Source organism: Mustelus asterias, chromosome 21 (genome assembly GCF_964213995.1).
Source record: "Mustelus asterias chromosome 21, sMusAst1.hap1.1, whole genome shotgun sequence".
In the NCBI taxonomy this organism is placed as follows: Eukaryota; Metazoa; Chordata; class Chondrichthyes; order Carcharhiniformes; family Triakidae; genus Mustelus; species Mustelus asterias.
The window spans coordinates 78,460,644-78,487,730 of record NC_135821.1 but is presented as its reverse complement, the minus strand read 5'-3'; the positions used below and the strand labels follow the sequence as shown (position 1 = coordinate 78,487,730).

At 44.5% G+C, this 27,087-nt stretch overlaps 2 protein-coding genes across 2 annotated transcripts in view; both read right to left on the bottom strand.

The window, feature by feature from the left end:
- On the bottom strand, positions 1-6,089 carry LOC144508912 (fatty acid-binding protein, liver-like). Its single transcript, XM_078237124.1, has 3 exons — positions 5,951-6,089; positions 690-862; positions 1-144 (listed from the first exon to the last, which is right to left on the bottom strand). Exons 1-3 carry the CDS (start codon positions 6,015-6,017, stop codon positions 1-3), a joined length of 384 nt encoding a protein of 127 aa, XP_078093250.1. The 5' UTR covers positions 6,018-6,089.
- Positions 6,090-18,283: 12,194 nt separating this feature from the next.
- LOC144509436 (myomesin-2-like) overlaps positions 18,284-27,087 on the bottom strand; it is a 118,877-nt gene continuing 110,073 nt past the window's right edge. The window contains exons 34-36 of the mRNA XM_078238314.1: positions 26,308-26,330; positions 23,722-23,777; positions 18,284-20,712 (exon numbers count right to left, since the gene is read on the bottom strand). Of these exons, the coding sequence (XP_078094440.1) occupies positions 20,458-20,712; positions 23,722-23,777; positions 26,308-26,330 (334 nt within the window). The 3' untranslated portion in view covers positions 18,284-20,457. The remainder of the gene's footprint in view (positions 20,713-23,721; positions 23,778-26,307; positions 26,331-27,087) is intronic.

The window sequence follows — 27,087 nt, the reverse complement described above, 5'->3', positions numbered from 1 at the left end:
TCAAAAGCTGCACAGCATGTAGCAAACAGAGGAGCGATATAATCCAATACTCACTTCAATCATTTCAGATCCCTGTATCTCCTGGACATGGAGAAAGTTTTGCAACTTGCATACTAGCTTCCCTTCTTCCATTTGAACAGTACACTGTGCAAGAAAAAATACTGTAAGCATAAACAAACCATACTCAACCAGAGAAATAAATGCCGGGGAATTAAACATCTTTGTTTCCATTGGGCCATGGGTCTGTAAACTTGGCTTATAAGTGGATTTAATTGAGATATCTTGGTGATACTAAGGGACAGATCAGACACTTGCACTCACTCACAAAACAAATCTCTGCTATTTATACCTGTGTTTGGGGGCACATTTGACAACAGATCATTGGGAGACAGTCTAAACTACATTTTCTACCATGCTCTTGAATTTGAAATAATGGCCGGAACTCTACCATCTCGCCGGCCACGGAATCGGCGCAGGTGAGGGTCCAACAATGGAAATCTCCATTGACCTCGGGCGGGAATTTCCGGTCTCACCTGAGCGAGGTTGTAAAATCCCAATGTGTGGAGAGGTAAGAGTCTGGCAGTATACAATAGATGGTAGTCATGATGTTTAACCTGGTGTTGTTAAAACTCTTACTGAATATACAATAGGCACATAAGTGACCATTAGTGAAACGAGACTGGAAATACCTTCAGTTTTTTCCCATCCATAGAGGTGATCTCAGCCTCTTTTCCGATGGTAAATTGATTTGTTACCGAACTACGTGGATTCTTTGTTGTAACAACAAAATTGTCTCCAGTTTGTTTAATTTCAATGATTGGCTTGATGTCTTTTCCAATCTTTATTACATCTTCTGGAAGAGCTGCATTATTGAAAAAAATAGAACAATTATTCTGAAATAGATGAATATCTTTACGGGGTATGTAAAATACAACTTAAAGAGTTTGTGCTGGTGGCCAAGGCTTTCAAATCTGCTAAGGCTGCAAATAAACCACTTATCATTGGTACCTGACCTCTGCATTCATATACCATTTACTATGAGAGGAGTAGTGACTAATCTGTCTTGTGTGTAATAATTGGCATTTTAAATAAGAACTGGGGTGACTAAAAACTGTTCTAATATCCACCTTGCAGCAGATTTCTCAAAGACCCACCAAGTTTATTCAGTGAGAGAACTGATCAACACAGACATGGAAGATTCCTGGAAGAAGGGGCAGCACAGTGGTTGGCACTGCTGCCTCACAGCACCAGGGATCAGGGTTCAATTCTGGCCTCAGGTAAGTGTCTGTGTGGAGTTTGCACGTTCCTCCGGGTGCTCCGTTTTCCTCCCACACTTCAAAGATGTGCGGGTTAGGTTGATTGGCCATGCTAAATTGCTCGTTAATGTCAGGGAGATTAGCAGGGTAAATAAATGGAGTTATAGGGGTAGGGCCTGGGTGGGATTGTTGTTGGGCCGAATGGCCTATTTGATTCTATGATTCCTGGTACCATTAACTATTCAGGGAACAGAGATCAATAAAATGTCTTGGACAGGTACAAAAATAACCAAAATAGGTGAGTGAAATGTTGGCCTATATATCTCGAGGACTAGAATATAAGGAGGTAGAAGTCATAGAAACTTAGAACAACAGAATCCCTCCCATGCAGAAGAAGGTCATTTGGCCCATTGATTCTCTGAAAGAGCATCTTACCCAGGCCCACCGCCCTCCCCCCCCCCCCCCCCCGCCCCCGCCCCCCCGCCCCCCCGCCCCCCCCGCCCCCCCGCCCCCCCCGCAACTTAGAACAACAGAATCCCTCCCATGCAGAAGAAGGTCATTTGGCCATTGATTCTCTGAATGAGCATCTTACCCAGGCCCACCGCCCTCCCCCCCCCCCCCCCGCCCCCGCCCCCCCGCCCCCCCCGCCCCCCCGCCCCCCCGCCCCCCCCCCCCCGCCCCCCCCACCCCCCCAACCCCCCCCCACCCCCCCAACCCCCCCACCCCCCCCACCCCCCCCCCACCCCCCCCAACCCCCCCCCAACCCCACCCCCACCCCCCCCCAACCCCCCCCCAACCCCCCCCCAACCCCCCCCCCAACCCCCCCCCCAACCCCCCCCCCAACCCCCCCCCACCCCCCCCAACCCCCCCAACCCCACCCCAACCCCCCCAACCTCCCCCCCACCCCAACCCCCCCCCACCCCAACCCCCCCCCCACCCCAACCCCCCCCCACCCCCCCCACCCCCCCCCCACCCCCCCCCACCCCCAACCCCCCCCCCACCCCCAACTCCCCCCCCACCCCCCCCACCCCCCCCACCCCCCCCAACCCCCCCAACCCCCCCCCAACCCCCCCACCACCCCCCGCCCCCACCCCCCCAAGCCCCCCCAACCCCCCCCACCCACCCCCCACCCACCCCCACCCCCCCCCACCCCCCCCACCCCCCCCACCCCCCCCCCCCCCCCCCCCCACCCCCCCCCCCCCCCCCCACTCCCCCCCACCTCCCCTCACCCCCCCCCCCACCCCCCCACTCCCCCCCACCTCCCCTCACCCCCCCCACCACCCCCCCAACCCCCCCCACCCTATGTTTAATTTAGTTTTAGTTTATTTATTAGTGTCATAAGTAGGTTTACATTAACACTGCAATGAAGTTACTGTGAAAATCCCCTAGTCGCCACACTCTGGCGCCTGTTCGGGTGACACTGAGGGAGAATTTAGCATGGCTAATGCACCTAACCAGCACGTATTTCGGTATTTCGGACTTTGGGAAGAAACCAGAGCACCTGGAGGAAACCCACGCAGACACAGGGAGAACGTGCAAACTCTGCACAGACAGTGACCCAAGCCGGGAATTGAACCCAGAGCCCTGGCGCTGTGAGGCAGCAGCGCTAACAACTCTGCCACCGCACATTTAGCATGGCTAATCCACCTAGACTACACATCTGCTGCAGTTATACTGAGCCTGGTTCGGCCACATCTTGAATATTGGGTTCAGTTCTGCATACCACAGCTTGAGAAGGATACACTGACTTTGGAGGAAGAGCTTTTACCAAAATGGTATCTGGATTCTGAGGGTTAATTTACAAAGAAGGATACACAAACTATTCCCTTGAATGTAGAAGAGCAATTTGATCCAAGTTTTCAAGGCATTGAAGGGAGTAGGGGAGATAGAAAAGAACTGTTTCCACTGGGTTGGGCGTTGGACCCAGGGACAGAGGCTAAAGATTATAGTCAGGCCCTTCAGGAGTAACGTTAGGAAACATTTCTATACACAAGGGGTGGAATTTTCCCATTCCACCCATCACGGGAATTGTAGCGAGTAGGACAGGACCACGCAAAGGTCCGTTGACCTCGGGTGGGATTTTCCAGTCTTGGGGCGAGCGCAGCCAGAAAATCCCACCCAAAGAGTGGTAGAAATTTGGAACTGTCCTTTATAAATGGCAATTGACACAGGGTTAATTGTAACTTTAAAATCTGAGATTGTAAGATTTCTGTTAACCAGGGCATTAAGTGATATATGGGGCGACGGGAGTTACATGGAGTTAGGCCACAGTTCAGCCATGATATAATTGAATGTCTCCTCCTGCTCCTATCAACCCCCACCAATCCACCTCCCCTCTGCAGAATTCCCCCCTTCCCTCCTCCCCTGTGGAGCTCCCCCCCACCACCTCATCATTGCTCCACCCTTTCAGGCCCCACCCTCTTTGCACTATCCACTTTGCCGCCAAAGTGCCCAGTGGACAGTGTCGGGACCAGGTGGACACTGTCCACTGTTCTGAAGAACAGCTGCTTAGCGTTCAAATTAGAGGCTTGTTAATTTCAAAACAGTCCTTCCATCTTAGGGATTAGCGGGTAAATATGTGGGGATATGGGGATAGGGCCTGGGTGGGATTGTGGTCGGTGCAGACTCGATGGGCCAAATGGCCTCTTTCTGCACTGTAGGGTTTCTATGATTCTATCTCATTTGAGCAGAATTTGACAGACTTATTCAAGGGTTCAATATGACCTTTCTTCAGAGCTGCACAGTGCCACCAGGAAGGGAGTCCCAGGATTTTCACTCAGAGGTAGTAAAGGAACAGCAATATAGTTTCAAGTCTGTGAGAGAGATAGTGGGGTAGTTGCAATCTCACTGGACTATCCAGAAGCCCAGGCTCTGGCAACATGAGTTCAAATCCCACCATGGCTGGTGTAATTGAAATTCAACGAATGAATCTGGAATTATCCAGTCACAGTGACCAAGACTGCTATCGCTGACTGTTGTGAAAACAAATCTGGTTCATCAATATCCCTTTAGGGAAGGAAATCTGCCATCCTTACCTGGTCTGGCCTACATGTGACTCCAAACCCACAACTCTTAACTGCCCTCTTAAATGGCCTAGCAAGCCACTCTACTTCAAGGGCAATTAGGGATGCACCACAGATACTGGCCTTGCCAGCGATGCCCACATCCATTAACTAAATTTCAAAGGAAAGTCAGGATGGGGTGTGAGGGGAACTTGCAGGTGGTGGTTTGCATTCGACAGCACTTTCCAAACCCACATCCTTCACCACCAGAAAGACAAGGGCAGCAGATACTTGAGAATTCCACCACCCCCAAACACGCCACTCTGACTTGGAAATATATTGTTGTTCCTTCCCTATGATTGGATCATAATGCTGGGATTCTCCTCCTAACAGTGCTGTGGGAGCACCTTCACCACATGGGCTGTAGTGGTTCAAGGTGTCTCACCTTTTAAATTTGAGATGGTTTTGCCAGTGATAGCCACGGCCCATGAACAAACAAAACAGAATCCAGATGCAATGCATATGCATGTTGTGTTTCAGTTTGAACTAGGCTCACCTGAGTCCATTGACTTTGAGTCTGGCTGGATCTAACAAACTTCCAGCCACCTTTTTTGACTCAATGACAATGTTTTTGTGCCTAACAAAAACCAAAATGATTTTCCACATTATCATTGGAAAGAGACGATGAACGTATCAAGCTAAAGTGAGTGTATGTCCTATTCATTCCCAGTGAAGCTGATTGCAAACTATTGGGGAATTTCAAACATAAATTACATTCAGCACCATACAAGTTTCCACAAACGTTTGCATTAGTTTAGAAACATCATGAGCAGTTACCCCCTTTCTATGAAACTGACCGTGTGCCCATTTGGAACTAATCACTACAGTGCGATTCACTAATTTCACCTGTTTAAAACAAGGCTTTCTTAAAATTAAGCTTTTAAATATTAAAAGTTTATTATTAATTGCCAAAGAATCTGATTACTTGACACCGATGTTACTTATCAATGGTTCTGTATAGTTATTTTAGAGTCATTTTCACTCATTTAAAATTAGAATCATAGAATCCCTACAGTACAGAAAGAGGCCATTCGGCCCATCGAGTCTGCACCGACCACAATCCCACCCAGGCCCTACCCCCATATATTTACCCACTAATCCACGCATCTCAGGACACTAACGGGCAATTTTTAGCATGGCCAATCAACCTAACCCACACATCTTTGGGCTGTGGGAGGAAACCGGAGCACCCAGAGGAAACCCACGCAGACACGAGGAGAATGTGCAAACTCCACACAGACAGTGACCCAAGCTGGGAATCGAACCCAGGTCCCTGGAGCTGTGAAGCAGCAGTGCTAACCACTGTGCTACCGTGCCGCCCTAGGTTCCTCTGAGGTTCTTGATTGGACACTGACTAAAAATGCTTAATTTTTGTGATAAGCCTATTTTGATAAAACTGCACCAGGTTATCACTCTTAAATAGGAACATTTTTAATGCATTTTATAAATCATTCTTTCGAATATGCTGCCAATTACGATGGTTCATTTATGTTTATGCAAATAAGTTCAAGTGGCAATCCAAGCATAAAAAACAGTTCAGAAAGCCAGCACAATTTTGAATACAATTTGTGACCGGATTCCCATTTATACCCCCGACGATTTGTCATTATTCATGTTGTTACTGTGACTTACAGAGAGCTCGCATAAAATCTTCAATGTTCTCCTGGGAGTAAACCTGCCACGTTCCGGAGAATGCCATTTTACCAGCTCTGATCTTCCTCTTCGCTGCGCGCGGTTAGGGAAAAGGATAAGCGGAATTTGACTTTTTTGATCAGTATTTATATCAGACAGCGTCTATTGGTAGATCCAGATTTGTTAATAACTTGGTTGAACTGATCTAATCATTAACTGAAAAGTAATCAATACAAGGCCTGTCTGAGCAAACCACAAAATTGCTCTTGATGTAGGTAACCTCACGTTGATTATATTGCATTCAATGCTGAAAGCTGGCAAATTGTTCACTTTTCAAGGTCAATACTCTTTAGAAAGTAATGCCGGATTCAAAATAAGTAATGTCATAGTACTAGTCATTTTGTATCTGTAAGAAGTCCAATGGTTTGACTGTAGAAGGCGTATGATTGCTGAGAGACTTTCTGGTTCATGATTACATATGATTACATATTGTCAAACACCATGTGGTCAAAATGAACTAATTGTTACCAGGCTAAACACACAATGCAGCCAAGTTTGTTCACATAGGAACATAAGAGTTGGGAGCAGGAGTAGGCCATTTAAAACTCCTGGGGAAATGTACTGAAGAGAGGTGGCAGTTTTTCAAGGAATGTCTGTCTAGAGTTCTACAGGACAATGTTCCGAGCAGACAGGGAGGTGTTGGTCGGTTAAAGGAACCGTGGTGCACGAAAGCTGTGCGGGACCTAGTCGAGAAGAAAAGGAAAGCATACAAAAGGTTCAGAGAGCTTGGCAAAGATAGGGATTTAGAAGAGTATACGGCTTGTAGGAAGGGACTAAAGAAGGAAATTAGGAGAGCCAGAAGGGGTCACGAGAAGGCCCTGGCAGGTAGGATTAAGGAGAACCCTAAGGCGTTCTATAAATATGTGAAGAGTAAAAGGATGAGACGTGACAGAATAGGACCTATAAAAGATGAAGGCAGGAAAGTCTGTACGGAACCAGTAGAAATGGCAGAGATGCTCAATGAGTATTTTGCCTCGGTTTTCACAGAGGAGAAGGACCTGGGTGGATGTACTGTGGGCGTGCGGTGGACTGAAAGGATTGAGTATGTGGACTTTAAGAAAGAGGTTGTGCTGGAATCTTTGAATGGCATCAAGATAGATAAGTCGCCGGGTCCGGATGGGATGTACCCCAGGTTACTGTGGGAGGCGAGGGAAGAGATTGCAGAGCCTCTGGCGATGATCTTTGCATCGTCGATGGAGACGGGAGAGGTGCCGGAGGATTGGAGGATTGTGGATGTGGTTCCTATTTTCAAGAAGGGGAATAGGGATAGCCCAGGTAATTACCGACCGGTGAGTCTAACCTCAGTGGTTGGTAAACTGATGGAGAAGATCCTGAGGGACAGGATATATGAGCATTTAGAAAGATTTAGTATGCTCAAGAATACTCAGCATGGCTTTGTCAAGGGCAGATCGTGCCTTACGAGCCTGGTGGAGTTCTTCGAAAATGTGACTAAACACATTGACGAAGGGAAGGCGGTAGATGTGGTTTATATGGATTTTAGCAAGGCATTCGATAAGGTCCCCCATGCAAGGCTTCTAGAAACAGTGAGAGGGCATGGGATCCAAGGGGCTGCTGCCCTGTGGATCCAGAACTGGCTTGCCCAAAGGAAGAAGTTTAACAACACCAGGTTAAAGTCCAACAGGTTTATTTGGTAGCAAAAGCCACACAAGCCCAAAGGAGGCAGAGAGTGGGTATAGATGGATCTTTTTCTAAATGGAGGTCGGTCACCAGTGGTGTGCCCCAGGGATCTGTTCTGGGACCCTTGCTGTTTGTCATTTTCATAAATGACCTGGATGAGGAAGCGGAGGGATGGGTTGGTAAGTTTGCCGACGACACGAAGTTTGGTGGGGTTGTGGATAGTCTGGAGGGATGTCAGAAGTTACAGAGGGACATAGATAGGATGCAAGACTGGGTGGACAAGTGGCAGATGGACTTCAACCCAGATAAATGCGCCGTGGTCCATTTTGGTAGGACAAATGGGACGAAGGAGTACAATATAAAGGGAAAGACTCTTAGTACGGTAGAGGATCAGAAGGACCTTGAGGTCCGGGTCCATAGGACTCTGAAATCGGCCCTGCAGGTGGAGGAGGTGGTTAAGCAGGCGTATGGTGTGCTGGCCTTTATCAATCGAGGGATTGAGTTTAGGAGTCCGGGGATAATGATGCAGCTATATAAGACCCTCGTCAGACCCCACTTGGAGTACTGTGCTCAGTTCTGGTCGCCTCACTATAGGAAGGATGTGGAAAAGATTGAAAGGGTGCAGAGGAGATTTACAAGGATGTTGCCTGGATTGAGTGGCATGCCTTATGGGGATAGGCTGAGGGAGCTTGGTCTTTTCTCCTTGGAGAGACGAAGGATGAGAGGAGACCTAATAGAGGTGTATAAGATGTTGAGAGGCATAGAACATAGAACATAGAACATTACAGCGCAGAACAGGCCCTTCGGCCCACGATGTTGCACCGACCAGTTAAAAAAAAAAACTGTGACCCTCCAACCTAAACCAATTTCTTTTCGTCCATGAACCTATCTACGGATCTCTTAAACGCCCCCAAACTAGGCGCATTTACAACTGATGCTGGCAGGGCATTCCAATCCCTCACCACCCTCTGGGTAAAGAACCTACCCCTGACATCGGTTCTATAACTACCCCCCCTCAATTTAAAGCCATGCCCCCTCGTGCTGGATTTCTCCATCAGAGGAAAAAGGCTATCACTATCCACCCTATCTAAACCTCTAATCATCTTATATGTTTCAATAAGATCCCCTCTTAGCCGCCGCCTTTCCAGCGAAAACATAGATCGGGTGGACTCTCAGAGGCTTTTTCCCAGTGTGGAAATGTCTGCTACGAGAGGACACAGGTTTAAGGTGCTGGGGGGTAGGTACAGGGGAGATATTAGGGGTAAGTTTTTCACACAGAGGGTGGTGGGCGAGTGGAATCGGCTGCCGTCAGGGGTGGTGGAGGCGAACTCAATAGGATCTTTTAAGAGACTCCTGGATGAGTACATGGAGCTTAATAGGATGGAGGGTTATAGGTAGGTCTAGAAGGTAGGGATGTGTTCGGCACAACTTGTGGGCCGAAGGGCCTGTTTATACTGTCGTTTTTCTATGTTTCTAACCTTTCGAACCTGCTCTACCATTCAATAAGATTGTGGCTGATCTAGCTGTGGTCTCAACTTCACTTTGCTGTATGTCCCCTATAACCCTTGACCCCTTGTCTATTAAAAATCTGTCTAACTCTCCATCCATGCTGATGCTATAGTTAAGAAAGCCCACCAATGTCTCTACTTTCTCATGAGGCAAAGGAAATTTGGCATGTCTGCTACAACTCTCACCAACTTTCACAGATGTGGAGATGCCGGCGTTGGACTGGGGTAGGCACAGTAAGAAGTCTCACAACACCAGGTTAAAGTCCAACAGGTTTATTTGGTAGCATAAGCTTTCGGAGCCCTGCCTCTTCATCAGGTGAGTGGAGAGTTATCCACTCACCTGAAGAAGGGACAGCGGTCTGAAAGCTCGTGCTACCAAATAAACCTGTTGGACTTTAACCTGGTGTTGTGAGACTTCTTACTGCAACTTTCACAGATGCATTATAGAAAGCATTCTTTCCAGTTGTATCACAGCTTGGTATGGCTCCTGCTCTGTCCAAGACCACAAGAAACTACTAAGGGTTATGAATGAGGCCCAGTCCATCATGCAAACCAGCGTCCCATCCATTGACTCTGTCTACACTTCCCGCTGCCTCAGCAAAGCGGCCAGCATAATCAAGAACCCCACTCACCCCGGACATTCTCTCTTCCACCATCTTCCGTCGGGAAAAAGATACAAAAGTCTGAGGTCACATACCAACCACTTCAAGAATAACTTCTTCCCTGCTGCCATCAGACATTTGAATGGACCTACCTTGCATTAAGTTGATCTTTCTCTGCACCCTAGCTATGATTGTAACACTACATTCTGCACTCTTTCGTTTCCTTCTCTATGAACAGTATGCTTTGTCTGTATAGTGCACAAGAAACAATACTTTTCACTGTATACTAATATGTGACAATAATAAATCAAATCAAATCAATTTCACACTTGCTCTGATTTGAAAGCCCTCCGGGGGAGGGTGAGGGGGAGCATAACACTCTGGCCATAGACCAATGAAGAGCTACCACTAGCTTTGCACCATGGCTTCTCGCTTGGGACTGGCACAGTAGCTCTCCCCAAGGCATCCAGAAACCACATTCTAAACTCACTGTTCCTTCAATGGTAGAGCAAACATATGCATTCCCTAAATTCAGCTTCCAGGAGCACCTCTGCTAAACTGACCACTTTATTGAGTCCTATTACTGATTATTCAGTTAACTATTGTCCCAATAGCCTTGTCGCTTTCTTCTCAGATAGCTTCAAATCCCTGCCTCCTCTTTCTGACTGAAATCCTCTCCTCTCTACTCCTGTCTTTTTCTGTGTCACTGGATCACTGTCACCAGACAACTGTTTTCTACTTTATGTTTTTTTCGCCAAATCATTGAACCCCTTTTAACCGATCTATTTAATTTCAGGAGTTGTAAACATCATTAAAATGTATACACTCAAGATCTCAAAAACCTTTTAGTGACAAGTCTACCCAGACTCCCAGGCACCAAAGTTCATAAATAAATAAAACAGAATCCATTTTTATCTTTTTTAACACACTTATATGTATATATGTCTCTATATATACGCACACCACATATGAGTTCATAAGTTCATAAGGTATAGAAGCAGAATTAGGCCATTCGGCCCATCGAGTCTGCTCCACCATTCGATCATGGCTGATATGCTCCTCATCCCCATTTTCCTGCCTTCTCCCCATAACCCTTCAACCCATTACCAATTAAAAATCTGTCCAACTCCTCCTTAAATTTAATCACTGTCCCAGCATCCACCACACTTGCAGTAACGAATTCCACAGATTCACAACCCTTTGGGAGAAGTAGTTTCTCCTCAACTCTGTTATAAATTTGCTACCCCTTATCCTAAGACTATGCCCCACAAGAGGAAGCATCTGCTCCATGTCTACTTTATCCATACCGTTTATCATCCTGAACACCTCAATTTGATCTCCCATCATTCTTCTAAATTCCAGAGAGTATCGGCCTAAACTGTTCAATCTCTCTTCATACGACAAACCCCTCATCTCTGGAATCAATCTAGTGAACCTCCTCTGAACTGCCTCCAATGCCACTACATCTTTCCTCAAATAAGGGGACCAAAACTGTGCACAATACTCCAGGTGCGGTCTCACCAATGCCTTGTTTAGTTGCAAAAATACTTCCTTACCTTTATCTTCTATTCCTTTAGTTATAAATGCTAACATTCCATTCGCTTTCTTTATTATCTGCTGTACCTGCATGCTAATTTTCTGTGACTCAGGAATGAGGACACCCAGATCCCTCTGCACCACAACACCCCGAAGTTTCTCCCTATTTAGATAACAAGTCAAATTCCCATTTTTCTGACCAAAATGCACGACCTCACACTTATCCACAGTAAACTCCATCTGCTACATTTTAGCCCACTCTCCTAACCTGTCTATATTCATTTGTAAGGCCTATACCTAACTTTTTAAAGTTCTGCTTACTCACCACCTCTGTGCTTACTGACTAACACTGTCTCCTAATTCGCTAACACCTTGATTTAAAAAATTTTCATGTCTCTCCATGGCCTCAACTCACCATATCTCTGTAACCTCCTCCAGCCACACAATCCTCCAGGAACTCTGCATTCTTTCGAAACTGGCCCCTGGGGCATTGCCCACTCATTTAGTTCCACTATTGATGGTGAAGCCACCACATATCTAGGCCCTAGACTCTGAAATTCCCCACCAAGACCCCTCTGCCTTTCCTCCCCTTTCTCCCAGCTGAAGAAAGTATCTCTTTGACTAGGCTTTTGGTCCTCCATCCCTAAAATATCCTCGTCTTCACCTTAGTGTCAACTTATGTCTGTCTAACCTCCTGTGAATGGCTTTGGAATTCTTTCCTAATGAATGCAAATTGTTGGATTGTATTTCTGAATCGAACACAATTAACCTATAAATGGTTCCAACAATAAGACACACATCAAAGAAACCTTTGAAGACACATTAATGCGTATTTGGTGCAGAGTTTCTCATGGTTTGAGCTGGAATTAACAGATTTGAATCCCAGGGAGTTAATGATGGAAATGAGGTGTTTGTAGCCGGAGTATTAAGCATTTCTTACAAAGGATCATTTTGTGATGTTTAATATTTATTTTTTAAAGAAAGTACAGAAAGTAGCACTGAATCAATTAGGTTCCTTAACGTTGAAGTTCATTTGCTAATGAAGTTGGCAGGCAACCTGCTTTTACCTGCTACTGGATTCAAGTTTAAGTAAATGGTCTGCTCTGAAGGTCTTTGTTTGCTTTACATCATCTGTATTCTGGGTGAATAACCCTTATGAGTCAAAACCCTACTGGTTAAAATGTTGAAAGAAATGGGGTCACCTTCCACACAAAGATTGAGTCAGTCACTGAAAGCCGTGAGTGATTGAACATTGAGTTGATAATGAAACCTTTACTAAATGTTTGCCTTTGGTCTTTTAAAAAATTTAATTTCCCCTGTTTTTACTTCTTTGGTTTCGTCTTATTCTTCCCTTTGCCCAGGACTGATGCTAACAGCAAGAGTAGGCACACAGATAGATTCAATAGAAAACCATGGACAGATTCCTGATTGACATAAGTCCATTATCCTTCCATTCTAACTCTAATCCCCTTTCTTCCCAGTTTCCAGCCGACACTCAGCATTGACACTCAACTGGAAGCTTTTACTCATTAGCCTTTCGAGGAATTATGTTGCATAGTGATTACATTTTGGGACTGACACTTCCATAGAACCATAGAAAATTACAGCTCAGAAACAGGCCTTTTGGCCCTTCTTGTCTGTGCCGAAACATTTTTTGTCTAGTCCCACTGACCTGCACTTGGACCATATCCTTCCACACCCCTCTCATCCATGAACCCGTCCACGTTTTTCTTAAATGTTAAAAGTGACCCCGCATTTACCACTTTATCCGGCAGCTCATTCCACACTCCCACCACTCTCTGCGTGAAGAAGCCCCCCCTAATATTCCCTTTAAACTTTTCTCCTTTCACCCTTAACCCATGCCCTCTGGTTTTTTCTCCCCGAGCCTCAGCGGAAAAAGCCTGCTTGCATTCACTCTATCTATACCCATCAAAATCTTATACACCTCTATCAAATCTCCCCTCAATCTTCTACGCTCCAGGGAATAAAGTCCCAACCTATTCAATCTCTCTCTGTAACTCAGCTTCTCAAGTCCCGGCAACATCCTTGTGAACCTTCTCTGCACTCTTTCAACCTTATTTACATCCTTCCTGTAACTAGGTGACCAAAACTGTACACAATACTCCAAATTCAGCCTCACCAATGCCTTATATAACCTTACCATAACACTCCAACTTTTATACTCGATACTCCGATTTATAGAGGCCAATGTACCAAAGGCACTCTTTACGACCCTATCCACCTGTGATGTCACTTTTAGGGAATTCTGTACCTGTATTCCCAGATCCCTCTGTTCAACTGCACTCTTCAGAGTCCTACCATTTACCCTGTACGTTCTACTTTGGTTTGTCCTTCCAATGTGCAATATCTCACACTTGTCTGCATTAAATTCCATTTGCCATTTTTCAGCCCATTTTTCTAGTTGGTCCAAATCCCTCTGCAAGCTTTGAAAACCCTCCTCACTGTCCACTACACCTCCAATCTTTGTATCATCAGCAAACTTGCTGATCCAATTCTCCCCACATTATCATCCAGACCATTGATATAGATGACAAACAACAATGGACCCAACACCGATCCCTGCGGCACACCACTCGTCACAGGCCTCCACTCAGAGAAGCAATCCTCCACAACCACTCTCTGGCTTCTTCCATTGAACACAGTAAGAAGTCTTCTTCTTGGAGATCCTCTCCACTTGGAGCCGGCAGTTTGCGGTGTCGATGGTAGTCATGATGTGGAGATGATGTGGCATCTCCACATCATGTCTTCCATTGAGCTAGTGTCTAATCCAATTTACTACCTCCCCATGTATACCTAGCGACTGAACCTTCCGAACTAACCTCCCATGAGGGACCTTGTCAAAGGCCTTGCTGAAATCCAGGTAGACAACATCCACCGCCTTCCCTTCATCCACTTTCCTGGTAACCTCCTCGAAAAACTCCAATAGATTGGTCAAACATGACCTACCACGCACAAAGCCATGTTGACTCTCCCTAATAAGTCCCTGAATATCCAAATATTTGTAGATTCTATCCCTTATCACACCTTCCAATAACTTGCCCACCACCGACGTCAAACTTACTGGCCTATAATTTCCCGGATTTCTTTTGGAACCTTTTTTAAACAACGGAACAACATGAGCCACCCTCCAATCATCCGGCACCTCCCCCGTGAATACTGACATTTTAAATATGTCTGCCAGGGCCCCTGCAAGTTCAATACTAGCTTCCCTCAAGGTCCGTGGGAATACCCTGTCCGGTCCTGGGGATTTATCCACTCTGATTTGCCTCAAGACAGCGAGCACCTCCTCCCCTTTAATCTGTAAAGGTTCCATGACCTCCCTACCTGTTTGCCCTATTTCCGTAGACTCCATACCCGTTTCCTCAGTACATGCAAGTTCAAATCCTATGCTGGGGGAATTTAAATTTTATTTAAAAACATCTGGAATATAAAAGAGCTAGTATTGGCCTAAGCCTTCTCAAGAGCAATAATCCTTGGCCTTGCAGTGACACCCAAGGCCTCATGAACAATTAAAAAAGTAATGGTGACCTGATTGCCATAAAAATCCACCTGGCTCATTAATATCCTTGAGCGAAGGAAATCTGCCAGCTATACCTGGTCTGGCCTACATGTGATTCCAGACCCATGACAATGTAATTGACTCTTAACTGCCTTCTGAAATAACTTAGCAATCAATTCAGTTGTATCGGGATGGGTCATAAATGTTGAAAAAAGAACTATTCAGGTCACAGTCCAGAAGTATCTTGATATTCTTGATATTGCAGTAAAGATGTACCTGATTGGAAAGCTTTGGCATTACATCAGTGAAAGTCTGCAACATCCTTGGTCAGGAATTAAGTCATTTTTAGTCTGTTCAATTTTCCCTTGGCAATAAAATATTTTCAGTGGAAGTTGCCCCTCACTGTCCACATTCCTGTTCTGATTCACTCAAGCTTGTAAATTTACAATCATATTTTCTACTCAACAAAACTCCTTTTGTATGTTTTAAATCGAAAATATTCAGCACTGCCTTTTAGTGGAACGCTCTGCTGAAGTGCTCTTTGAAGCATTTGGGGATTTAAATCCTGATAGCCTGCGAGGACTGTTGGATTAAAGGTTTGGTAATGTGCCAGGATAAAATTTATGGATCTGGACTCTGAAAGGCTTGGCTTGTCGGCCAACATAGATCTCCAGTAATTCGAGACTCAGATTATTGTCGATTTATGAAGCATGCGACATTTAATAACTGGGGCAAGAAACTAAACAAATGTTATCCCTACAATGGAATTGTCGTATATTACTCAAGCATGGATTCAAATTAACTTTGAACATTGTGTCTTGAATCAACATTCTTAAATTTTCGAGTGAAGGCAATAAACACAAAAAGGTCCATCTGAATCTGAGTGACTGATCTGCTTTTTCATTCATCTCCTTGAGGGTTTAGCTGAAGGTTATTGCTGCAATGAGGGAGACAGTTTACCCTCCCCCATCCTGTGTCCAGTCGCATGGGGTGTGTGGGGGGATGGGGGGGGCCTGTTCACCACCATTCCATCTTTACTGACTTCCAAATGAATTGGGGCTCCCATTACAGGCAGGCTGGGATGCTATTTAATGTCAAAAGGTGCCATCACGTGATTTTAATGCTCAGTCAGAGAGAATCCTGCACAATCTGGAACCCGATTGGCATGAGACATTGGCCAGAAGGGGCGAATTAACATTTAAAAAAGGCCAGAACTCCTGGGTCAGAAGGAATGGGAGCACTCCCCCGGCCCCACAGGCTGTTCGTGCCCCCTCCTCCGCCCCCCCTCCCCCCCCCGACCGCCCCCCCCCCCCCCCAAAACACCTTCGCAATAATACCACATTCCCCAATTCCCTCTGCAACAACCCAGTCACAATTGCCCCAGACCTCCTTCCCATCGACTGCAGGGGGTCTCTGCCCAGAGCCTCTCTCCCTGCCCACTGGACAGCTAGTTTTTATTCGTTCAGGGGTTGTGGGCTTCATTGGTTGGACCAATATTTATTGCCCGTCTTTAATTGCCCTTGAACTGAGTGGCTTGCTAGGGCATTTCAGAGGCCATTTAAGAGTCAACCACTTTGCTGTGGATCTGGAGTCACATGTAGGCCTTCTGTCTGTCACATTCTCCCCGTGTCTGCATGGGTTTCCTCCGGGTGCTCCAGTTTCCTCCCACAGTCCAAAGATGTGCAGGTTAGGTTGATTGGCCATGCTAAATTGCCCCTTAGTGTCAGGGGGATTAGCAGGGTAAATACGTGGGGTTACAGGATAGTCAACACAGATTCGTGAAGGGCAAGTCGTGCCTCACAAATCTGATTGAATGTTTTGAGGAGGTAACTAAGTGTGTTGATGAAGGTAGGGCAGTTGAAGTCATATACATGGATTTTAGTAAGGCGTTTGATAAGGTCCCCCATGGTCAGCCTGTGATGAAAGTAAGGAGGTGTGGGATAGAGGGAAAGTTGGCCAATTGGATAGGTAACTGGCTATCTGATCGAAGACAGAGGGTGGTGGTGGATGGAAAATTTTCAGATTAGAGGCAGGTTGCTAGCGGAGTGCCACAGGGATCAGTGCTTGGTCCTCTGCTCTTTGTGATTTTTATTAATGACTTAGAGGAGGGGGCTGAAGAGTGGATCAGTAAATTTGCTGATGACACCAAGATTGGTGGAGTAGTGGATGAGGTGGAGGGCTGTTGTAGGCTGCAAAGAGACATAGATAGGATGCAAAGCTGGGCTGAAAAATGGCAAATGGAGTTTAACCCTGATAAATGTGAGGTGATTCATTTTGGTAGGACTAATTTAAATGTGGATTACAGGATCAAAGGTAGAGTTCTGAAGACTGTGGAGGAACAGAGAGATCTTGGGGTCCATATCCACAGATCTCTAAAGGTTGCCACTCAAGTGGATAGAGCTGTGAAGAAGGCCTATAGTGTGTTAGCTTTTATTAACAGGGGGTTGAAGTTTAAGAGCCGTGGGGTTATGCTGCAACTGTACAGGACCTTGGTGAGACCACATTTGGAATATTGTGTGCAGTTCTGGTCACCTCACTATAAGAAGAATGTGGAAGCGCTGGAAAGAGTGCAGAGGAGATTTACCAGGATGCTGCCTGGTTTGGAGGGTAGGTCTTATGAGGAAAGGTTGAGGGAGCTAGGGCTGTTCTCTCTGGAGCGGAGGAGGCTGAGGGGAGACTTAATAGAGGTTTATAAAATGATGAAGGGGATAGATAGAGTGAACGTTCAAAGACTATTTCCTCGGGTGGATGGAGCTATTACAAGGGGGCATAACTATAGGGTTCGTGGTGGGAGATATAGGAAGGATATCAGAGGTAGGTTCTTTACGCAGAGAGTGGTTGGGGTGTGGAATGGACTGCCTGCAGTGATAGTGGAGTCAGACACTTTAGGAACATTTAAGCGGTTATTGGATAGGCACATGGAGCACACCAGGATGATAGGGAGTGGGATAGCTTGATCTTGGTTTCAGATAAAGCTCGGCACAACATCGTGGGCCAAAGGGCCTGTTCTGTGCTGTACTGTTCTATGTTCTATGTACAGGGTTGGGCCTGTGGATATTGTGGTTGGATGGACTGCAGATTTGGTTTTCTGCACTGTAGGGGTTCTATGATACTATGATTCTAGGCCAGACCAGGTAGGGACAGCAGATTTCCTTCCCTAAAGGTTGGAGCTGGACTCCAGTCATTAAGATCAGTTGTACCCTATGTCCTCAGATTTCCCTGGGGCAGGGGGTAGGGAGAAGGGATGAGCACAATGATGTGGGGGGCACTTACTTTGCGACTCCTGCACACTGTTCCCTACAACAATAGACAATGAAAGAAACTTTACTCTAAAATATCTGGAAAATTACAGATATAATTTCTCTTTTAATTAGCAATCAGCAATGTCAAAAATAAGCGCAGGAATATTCTGTGAACACATCATTAGATAGGTACTTAACACAATCTTATTAATAATATCAGTCATTAGTAACGGAGCAGAAATCATTTCCAACTTTATTACTGTGATTTACAACAAATCAGCAATAATCATAGCTGAATAATGACAAATTAAATCACTGCCGTACTAAAACCGCTTCATTCATAAAATGAGTCAGTAGCAGAAATCGGGAGTGCTGTAATTATGGTACAAAGCCACTATTGGATTATATCTCTAATTATACAATATCCATCTTTAAATTGTCCAATAAATATTTTGTGTGATTTGGCTGTTTCTAGATGCTTGAAGTTGAATACTTGTCCAGAGGGAAAGCTCTTTCTTTAAAATTTGTTCACAAATGAGAGTGTGGCTGCCTTTAACCCGTGAACAGCGACAAGGTTTCATTCTGTATTAAATTGTGCACATCACTGTGATCTTTAACACTGTTTGTTATTTGAAGATTTTTAATGCTTTCATCATGTTTAATGCGATTTATTGAATGAGTTACTGAAGGATTCTAATGTTGCAGAATGAAATGCATTCTGTACGGTTCCCACCTTCAGTATTTATACCAGGGTTGGACAGAACTTCCTCCTTTCTGGCCAGCAATGTGCCTCAGCCCTCAGCTCTGATCAATACCAGGGCACTACATTAATGTAATCTTGTTCCAGTCCCCAAATCAGTGTTTGCTACAGATTGGTGGCATGGGGTCATTATGTTTAGGCCCATGCACATTAGGAATTGGATTGAAACCATTCAAACATCTTTGCTGCCGGACTCGAGCTGCGAGCTGACAAAGGAAAGTTTCACCCCATCAATATTCTAATCTAGATCCCAGAGACAAAGTTTTGTGTATAACCCACCCTGTCCATATTTGTGATATTTTTAATTTATGTAGCACACAATATACTTCCTATATTGAATGCCATAAATTTAGATAATAGAAATGAGCTGGCTCATTGAAAGAAACAAGTACAGCAGTTAATGCAAGCTTGGACAAGCCGCAAACATTTAAACTTGAGGCACATTAGAGACAAGGTCAGTAATCTCCCACCTTAACACCCACACTCAGCATTTCCACCAGGGTTCCCTGAGCTGCAACTGAGATTGTGGCCCATTCCCAGCTCTTGAGTTTGGGAACACAGTTCCACTTTTGCTCCATTCTGTGCTTCTTTCTTTGGCTGCAATATTGCCCCTCCATTGTCACTTCACTTTCACAGTAACACACGCAGGAGGATCTAGGAGAAAATTCCAGCAAGTACTTAAGGAGCATGTGATCCTTTCCATCAGATTCACTTTTCTGAGCTTTGGCCAAGTGATTCGTAGTCTTCAGGTTGTAAAGATGAAAAGATAGCTTGGATAAAAGGGGAGGGCAGATAGGAGTGTATAAATTTTTAACAGCATGGACTGTAGCTATTCAAGAAGGCAGCTCACCACTACCTTCTGAAGGGCAATTGAATTTGGGTAATAAATGCTGGCCTCGCCAGTGACACCCACATTCTGTGAACAAGTATTTTTAAAGTCTTTCAATTCAAAATTCCTATTTGGCACAGTTCCCCCTCGCCTCTCCAATCCTCACTGAATCTCTCTGTGTCTTCTCTCTTCTGAAATATATCCAATTATCCTTTGCACCGGGTTCTATTGATTTCTCTCAATACCTTTTATTCCAGAGTTATATTGTTATGCCCCAGATCCCAGTGCTTCCTCCTAATTTCCTAGATTTTCCTAATTGTTATCTCCTATCACCTTCTTTAAGATGCAGATTTCCATTTCTTCTTCAAAATGATTATTATTTCACTCAAAGTGGGGCAGCAGGGTGGTACGGGTTCGATTCCCAGTTTGGGTCACTGTCTGTGTGGAGTTTGCACATTCTCCCCATGTCTGCATGGGTTTCCTCTGGGAACTCTAGTTTTCTCCCACAGTGTGAAAGACATGTTGGTTAGGGTGCATTGACCTAAACAGGCGCCGGACTGTGGTGACTAGGGGAATTTCACAATAACTTCATTGCAGCGTTAACGTAAGCCTTACTTGGGACTAGTAAATAAACTTAACTTAACAGAGGCTGAGCTGTAAATTTCCATACTGCCTTTAAACTAAAGCACGATTCGCACCCCTAACTACAAAATTGTTTCTGGAACTCTGAATATTTCACAAAACAAAGGTTTGCTCGTGAACCTTTTCTCCTCAGAGTAAACCCTCGGTGCGGAGGCTTTTCCATTGAGAAATTATTTTTTCTCTGACTCTTCTCCATGTTTATAGACACCAACTGTTACAGTAGCTGTTTCCGAACCATATTTGTTCTTTACAAACACACTATATCTTCCAGAATCTTCCGAAGTGACCTGTTGGATGCTGAAACTAACAGCGGTCTTGTCTACAGCGAACTGATAGTGTTCACCAGAAGTGACTTCTCTTTCATTCTTCAGCCAGAATACCTCTGGAATGGGATCTCCAGAAATGGTACAAGCCAAGCACAGGGTCTGTTGAAGACAACAAAATATTAATTTTACTTTTTGGCTGCCTGTAGCATAATTCAATTGTACATCAGTTTTTGATACCAGAAAGAGAGTCATAGAGTCATAGAGGTTTACAGCATGGAAACAGGCCCTTCGGCACAACTTGTCCATGTCGCCCTTTTTTAAACCCCAAATCTAGTCCCAATTGCCTGCATTTGGCCCATATCCCTCTCTACCCATCTTATCCATGTAACTGTCTAAAAACTTTTTAAAAGACACAATTGTACCCGCCTCTACTAATACCTCTGGCAGTTTGTTCCAGACATTCACCACCCTTTGTATGAAACAATTGCCCCTCTGGACACTTTCTCTCCCCTCTCACCTTAAACCTATGCCCTCTAGTTTTAGACTTCCCTACCTTTGGGAAAAGATATTGACTATCTAGCTGATCTGTGACCCTCATTATTTTATAGACCTCTATAAGCTCACCCTCAGCCTCCTACGCTCCAGAGAAAAAAGTCCCAGTCTAGCCAGCTTCTCCTTATAACTCAAACCATCAAGTCCCAGTAGCATCCTAGTAAATCTTTTCTGCACTCTTTCTAGTTTAATAATATCCTTTCGACAATAGGGTGACCAGAACTGTACACAGAGCTTGGGATTATTTTAGTCATCACCTTGTTTAAGGGTTTGTCACATCGCAGTCGGTATTTTATCTGTGAACTCAAGCCAATCATGAATTGAAGGATTGCTTTTTTAAAATTCATTCGTTGGACATGGAAGTTGCTGGCTGGCCAGCATTTATTGCCCATCCTTCGTTGCCCAAAAGCAGTTGAGAGTCAAGCACATTGTTGTGGCTCTGGAGTCACATGTAGGCCAGACCAGGTAAGGGTGGCAGATTTCCTTCCCTGAAGGACATTATTGAACCAGATGGGTTTTTCCAACATTTGACAATGGTTTCATGATCATCAGTAGATTCCTACTTCCAAATATTTTTTATTGAATTCAAATTCCACCATCTGCCGTGGGCGGGATTTGAACCCAGGTCCCCAGAACATTAGCTGAGTTTCTGGATTAATGGTCTAGCGATAGTACCACTGGGTACCATCACCTCCCCATGAGAGATTTACAATCTATTTACCCAAATATAGGTGATCCGGTTGCAATGGCAGATAAATGACAGCAATTATGTCATTTGATAATAAGAGTCATGTGCCTCTGGTATTCTGGGTTTATGGAATGATTTAACAATGAAAGGGCTGTCTTGGCCTGTACAGTTTTGTGTTTGCTATTGTATTGCATAGATTAAAGAATTATTTAAAAACAAATGTCAATTCTTTGCTGTTGGACCTTGGGGACAATTCTAAAGCTTCTGGCCAAGTTGCTGCTATTCTTTGCATAGTTCACCTTAAATATGCAAAATAATCTGGCCCCTAAAAATTACTGGGCCCCTGCTACGATGCACTCAGATTGTGTTAAAGTGGAAAATCCAGTGTTCAGCTGCAGGTAAACAGTATACAAAGACAGACTGGAAAGTTTGTTACAATCACTATGCAGGTTAGTAGAATATCAGTAAAATTATATTCAAACCCCCCCCACCCCCAAATTCCTCTATTCCAGTCAAACATGGTTGGAGAGGAAACAATTTGGAATTTTATTTCACTTTTGAAGGTGGGAGTGGTCACTTTGTGCCTGGGGTCTCCTCTGTTCAAATATCACTGAGATGGTACTGCTGGACTGACATCACCTCCCGGAGTTCCCACTCACTCTATCTTTCTCATCCTCTCATTGGATCAAGCGCCAGATCGAGCCCAGGATGGGTGCAATGCCTTTTCTTGTCAGCTTGGGTTTTGTTTGTCTCTCTTGTGGGGATCGTTAATTGGATTCAATTGGATTTTGTATTTGCTTTTTGGAGCGAGCAAGGAATGGATTGGGGTTTGCCCGGCCCACTCTGAGCATTGGCTTTGTAACTTTAAGGCTGGAGTAAAAATCTTTTTTCAAATCCGGCAGTTGAAAATGTCGAGCGTGATTTTACCAGCCGTTCACCCCCAGCTACCACTGCAGCAAGGATGGAGAATTTGGTGCTCAGCCAGTCCCCTGTTCACTGCAGCAGGAGCAGAAAATCCCGCTGATAGATTTCACCTATAATTTAAAGACCCAAATCTGGACCAGTTGTAATTTCAGAGCGATTGGTTGCCGCTGGGGATGAGGTAGATTGGAATTTGTCGCTATTAATCTGAAACTGTTGAGAAAACTTTTGGCTAACATAGGTAACAAAATCACTCTTGGGAAATTGCAGTGTGTATAGCCTTGCCTCTGAAACAAGGACACAGACATGGAGTGGCTAGACATTTTGCTCACCACCTGAGACTACGACAGTATTTCTCAGAATTAATAGATCACCAGCAAAACTGAATCTACAAACTCTTCAGACACAACTGTGTCACCAAGACAATAGCTATCTAACTTGCTAGCCAATCAGATGCATGGACCAAATGAGACAGAAATGATACAATTACAGTCTCACTGCACATTTGTACCCAACATCAAGATTGGAAAAGGTGCTGGGTACTAAGTTGATTGGAGATCTGTGTAGCAATTTCCATTCCAGTAGCTGCCACTGTCCACCTGATCTGTACTCCAGTGTTAAATAAATACTAACACTAATGAAGATTATGCATTCTAGCAATTAGTGAATAATGTGTTAAATTGATCACTTTTCATCAATAATCAATGCATCAGCATTTACAGTGGCGAAAATGGAGTGATTAGCTTGAAGCACAAGCATAAACCGTATATAAAATATTAGAAAATATCTCAAAACTTGTCTTTAAATGCCTACAATGGAATGACAGTTTTTGATAACAACTACAAATTAAAGTAACATTAATTGACAATAGATACTGCACTAAAAGAATGTAATAACGCTTAATACATTAAAAAAAATATTTAGCATTAAAAATAGTGGCTGTGATAAACAGTACAAAATACTCCATGAAATTCTGATCCTTATGAATTAATGTTTCCATTCTTTACCTTGCCTTCCATGATGTTAACAACATCAGGTAGACCCTTGGCCACTTTAGCTCTGTCTGAAGGAAAAATAACAAAATATTATGTTGGTTGTCTGACAGGGTGGTTGTATTAAAATCCTACTGTACACATTTAACTCTTGAAACGTGAGCCACTTTGTGATGCCAATATCATGTTATGGAAAGGTGCAGAAATCTTAGGTGAATGGCTCTTTCTATCAGATATCTGCCCATGTGTAAAACAGCAGACAGAGGAGGGGTGCGTACTTGTTTTATTCCTCCTTTCAGTCCTGTCATTAAGAACATAAGAAATAGGAGCAGGAGTAGGCCATCTAGCCCCTCGAGCCTGCCCCGCCATTAAATAAGATCAGGGCTGATCTGAAGTGGATCAGTTCCACTTACCCGCCTGATCCCTATAACCCCTAATTCCCTTACCGATCAGGAATCCATCTATCCGTGATTTAAACATATTCAACGAGGTAGCCTCCACCACTTCAGTGGGCAGAGAATTCCAGAGATTCACCACCCTCTGAGAGAAGAAGTTCCTCCTCAACTCTGTCCTAAACGGACCCCCCTTTATTTTGAGGCTGTGTCCTCTAGTTCTAGTTTCCTTTCTAAGTGGAAAGAATCTCTCCATCTCTACCCTATCCAGCCCCTTCATTACCTTATAGGTCTCTATAAGATCCCCCCTCAGCCTTCTAAATTCCAACGAATACAAACCCAATCTGCTCAGTCTCTCCTCATTATCAACATCCCTCATCTCTGGTATCAACCTGGTAAACCTTCTCTGCACTCCTTCCAAGGCCAATATATCCTTCCGCAAATAAGGAGACCAATACTGCACACAGTATTCCAGCTGTGGCCTCACCAATGCCCTGTACAGATGCAGCAAGACATCTCTGCTTTTATATTCTATCCCCCTTGCGATATAGGCCAACATCCCATTTGCCTTCTTGATCACCTGTTGCACCTGCAGACTGGGTTTTTGCGTCTCATGCACAAGGACCCCCAGGTCCCTCTGCCCAGCAGCATGTTGTAATTTCTTTCCATTTAGATAATAATCCAATTTGCTATTATTTCTTCCAAAGTGAATAACCTCGCATTTGTTAACGTTATACTCCATCTGCCAGATCCTCGCCCACTCACCTGTTAGAGTAAGATGTGAGATTAATGGGGGGAGATTAATGGGGGAAGAATTACCAACCAGAGTCATCCAGTCCCACAAAGTGAGTGGCCTGCATAATGAAGAATAAATCTTGTATAACTGCGCTACCTGGGCCCTGTAATGCCTTTTCCTAAAAGTTCCAACTGGAGTGGAAATCTGTTCTTTGATTCAAGTTACAAGCAAGGTATTGCTCCAAAAGGACACCCCGGGAGAGAGATGGAAGCTTAAGTATTGAAATGGATAGATAGGCAGAGGTTCCACCCATCCTCATGCCTGATGCATCAGCACCATTGGAATGTTCACATCTCAATTTGGATACTCCCCATTGGGACAATCCATTGGAAATGAAAGCTTCCGTGTCATTGAGCGAAACTATGATTACAAAGCTTAGTCAGTACTAAATTAAAGGGCAATTTTAACTTCTTTCATCTGGAAGAAATCAGGCAGAACAGAAGTTAAAACTCTAGCACGCAATTATAGTTTGGTTCACTTCTTAATGCTTTCAGGGAACTGACTCAACCAGGAACTTGAAGTAAAAATAATGCAACCCTGATGTAATGTTGTGAGGTGCTGCCCCAAACTCTCTGAATACAATACCCCTAAAATTAAATGTAAAACTCATCCTCCCAGTGAAACATGGGTGCACCCCTGATTCAGGATCTTCCTACCCACAAATCCCAATTAACCCATGACTGCCTGACAGATTCTGAGCCATCATTTATGATAGGGCCAAAGACAGCGAGTTACCTCTAATTGCCCGTTTTATGTAGCTGATTCACAAGTGGAAAGATTATGAGGACTGACGCTCTCACTGCAGCTCCTGAACCTTCTGCCCAGGAGTTAAAATTCTCCCTTAAGTGTTGTATGGCGAGAGGCAAAAGCTTCCAATGATTTGTACAGTGCATTTCATTGCTCCTTAAGAGCAAAACAATTGTTTAGTTGTTCCTCCTAAACTGCAGTTATGCCAACCTTGACATTATTCCTTGTTAAACACAAAACATATTAAAATATCTCCTACTCTAACATTCCTTCTCAGATCCTGGGAATTGTACAACTCCTCAGCTCCCTCACTCTCCAGCTGCATTAACAAATGTTGAGGGTTCAAAGCTTGATGTATCACTCAAGTGTCCTCCTTTGCTCTATCTTCTACACTTGTCGATATTTGTATGAGGGAATCAACAGCCCCGCCTCTCTCGGGCATGTTGTAACCTTTGACCTCTCCACCCCCAGCTCATGGCCTCTGATTTTTAAACCCCGCGAGCTCAGGGTAGTTAATATTCACTGGGAGAAAGAAGCTCGAGAGGAAACAACATAAAATAGTGAGAATCATGCAACAGCAATTAGCTCAGAGAAGGAAAATTTCATTTTGAACTTGCTTCGTGATAGAAAATGATTTTAAATCTTTATTTGATCAAAGTAACTTACTTCTTTCTGCAAACGCTACCTGCCTGAAAAAATAAATGCAACAAAATCAGGAGACTCTTAACGATTCATTGTTGTGCACACAGATGTGGTTAGAAAAGGAACAATCAGTAACATCAAGTCACAACGCAAGGCCCCAGTCGGCAGCACTCAAATCTTGGAGTCAGCAGGTTATGGGTTCACGTCCCACTCCAGAGACTTGAGCACAAAATATATGTTAACTCTCCGAATACATTGCTGAGAGAGTACTGCACTGTTGGAGGCTCTGGCCTTTGGGTACAACGTTAAGCCAAAGCCCTGTCTCCTCTCTGTGAAAGACCCCATAGCTGCCATCTTGAAACAGAGCAGGGGAGTTTTCCCCAGTGTCCCGGCCAATATTTATTCCACCTTAATATCACTAAAACAGATTATGTGGCTGTTTGTGGAGTTTGCTGTGTGCAAATTAGATGCTGCTTTTGCCACATTACAACAGTGATGATACTTCAAAAAAAACTTTATTAACCCTAAAGTGCTTTGGGACATTCTCAAGTTGTGAAAGATGCTACAGAAATCCAAGCCCTTTAAAACAGAATAGATTCTCTTATTGCCTTGTGTTTCGAATCAATGGCATGGGACATAGTAAGAGTTTTAACAACACCAGGTTATCCACATCATGGGACATAGTAACATGGCACATCAAATCTTTATTAAAGACTATCGGCCAGAATTTTTCAGCCGTTAATGCCACTGCAAGCGAGGACAGGGAATTTGGCACTCAGCCAAACCTCCGTTCACTGCAGAGGG

Coding starts and splice junctions, on each gene's coding strand:
- LOC144508912 (XM_078237124.1), bottom strand. CDS start 6,017: ATGGCATTCTCCGGAACGTGGCAGGTTTACTCCCAGGAGAACATTGAA. Junction 863..5,950: donor AGATTTTATGCGAGCTCTCT/GTAAGTCACAGT, acceptor TCAATAATGCAG/CTCTTCCAGAAGATGTAATA. Junction 145..689: donor TGGATGGGAAAAAACTGAAG/GTATTTCCAGTC, acceptor TTTCTTGCACAG/TGTACTGTTCAAATGGAAGA.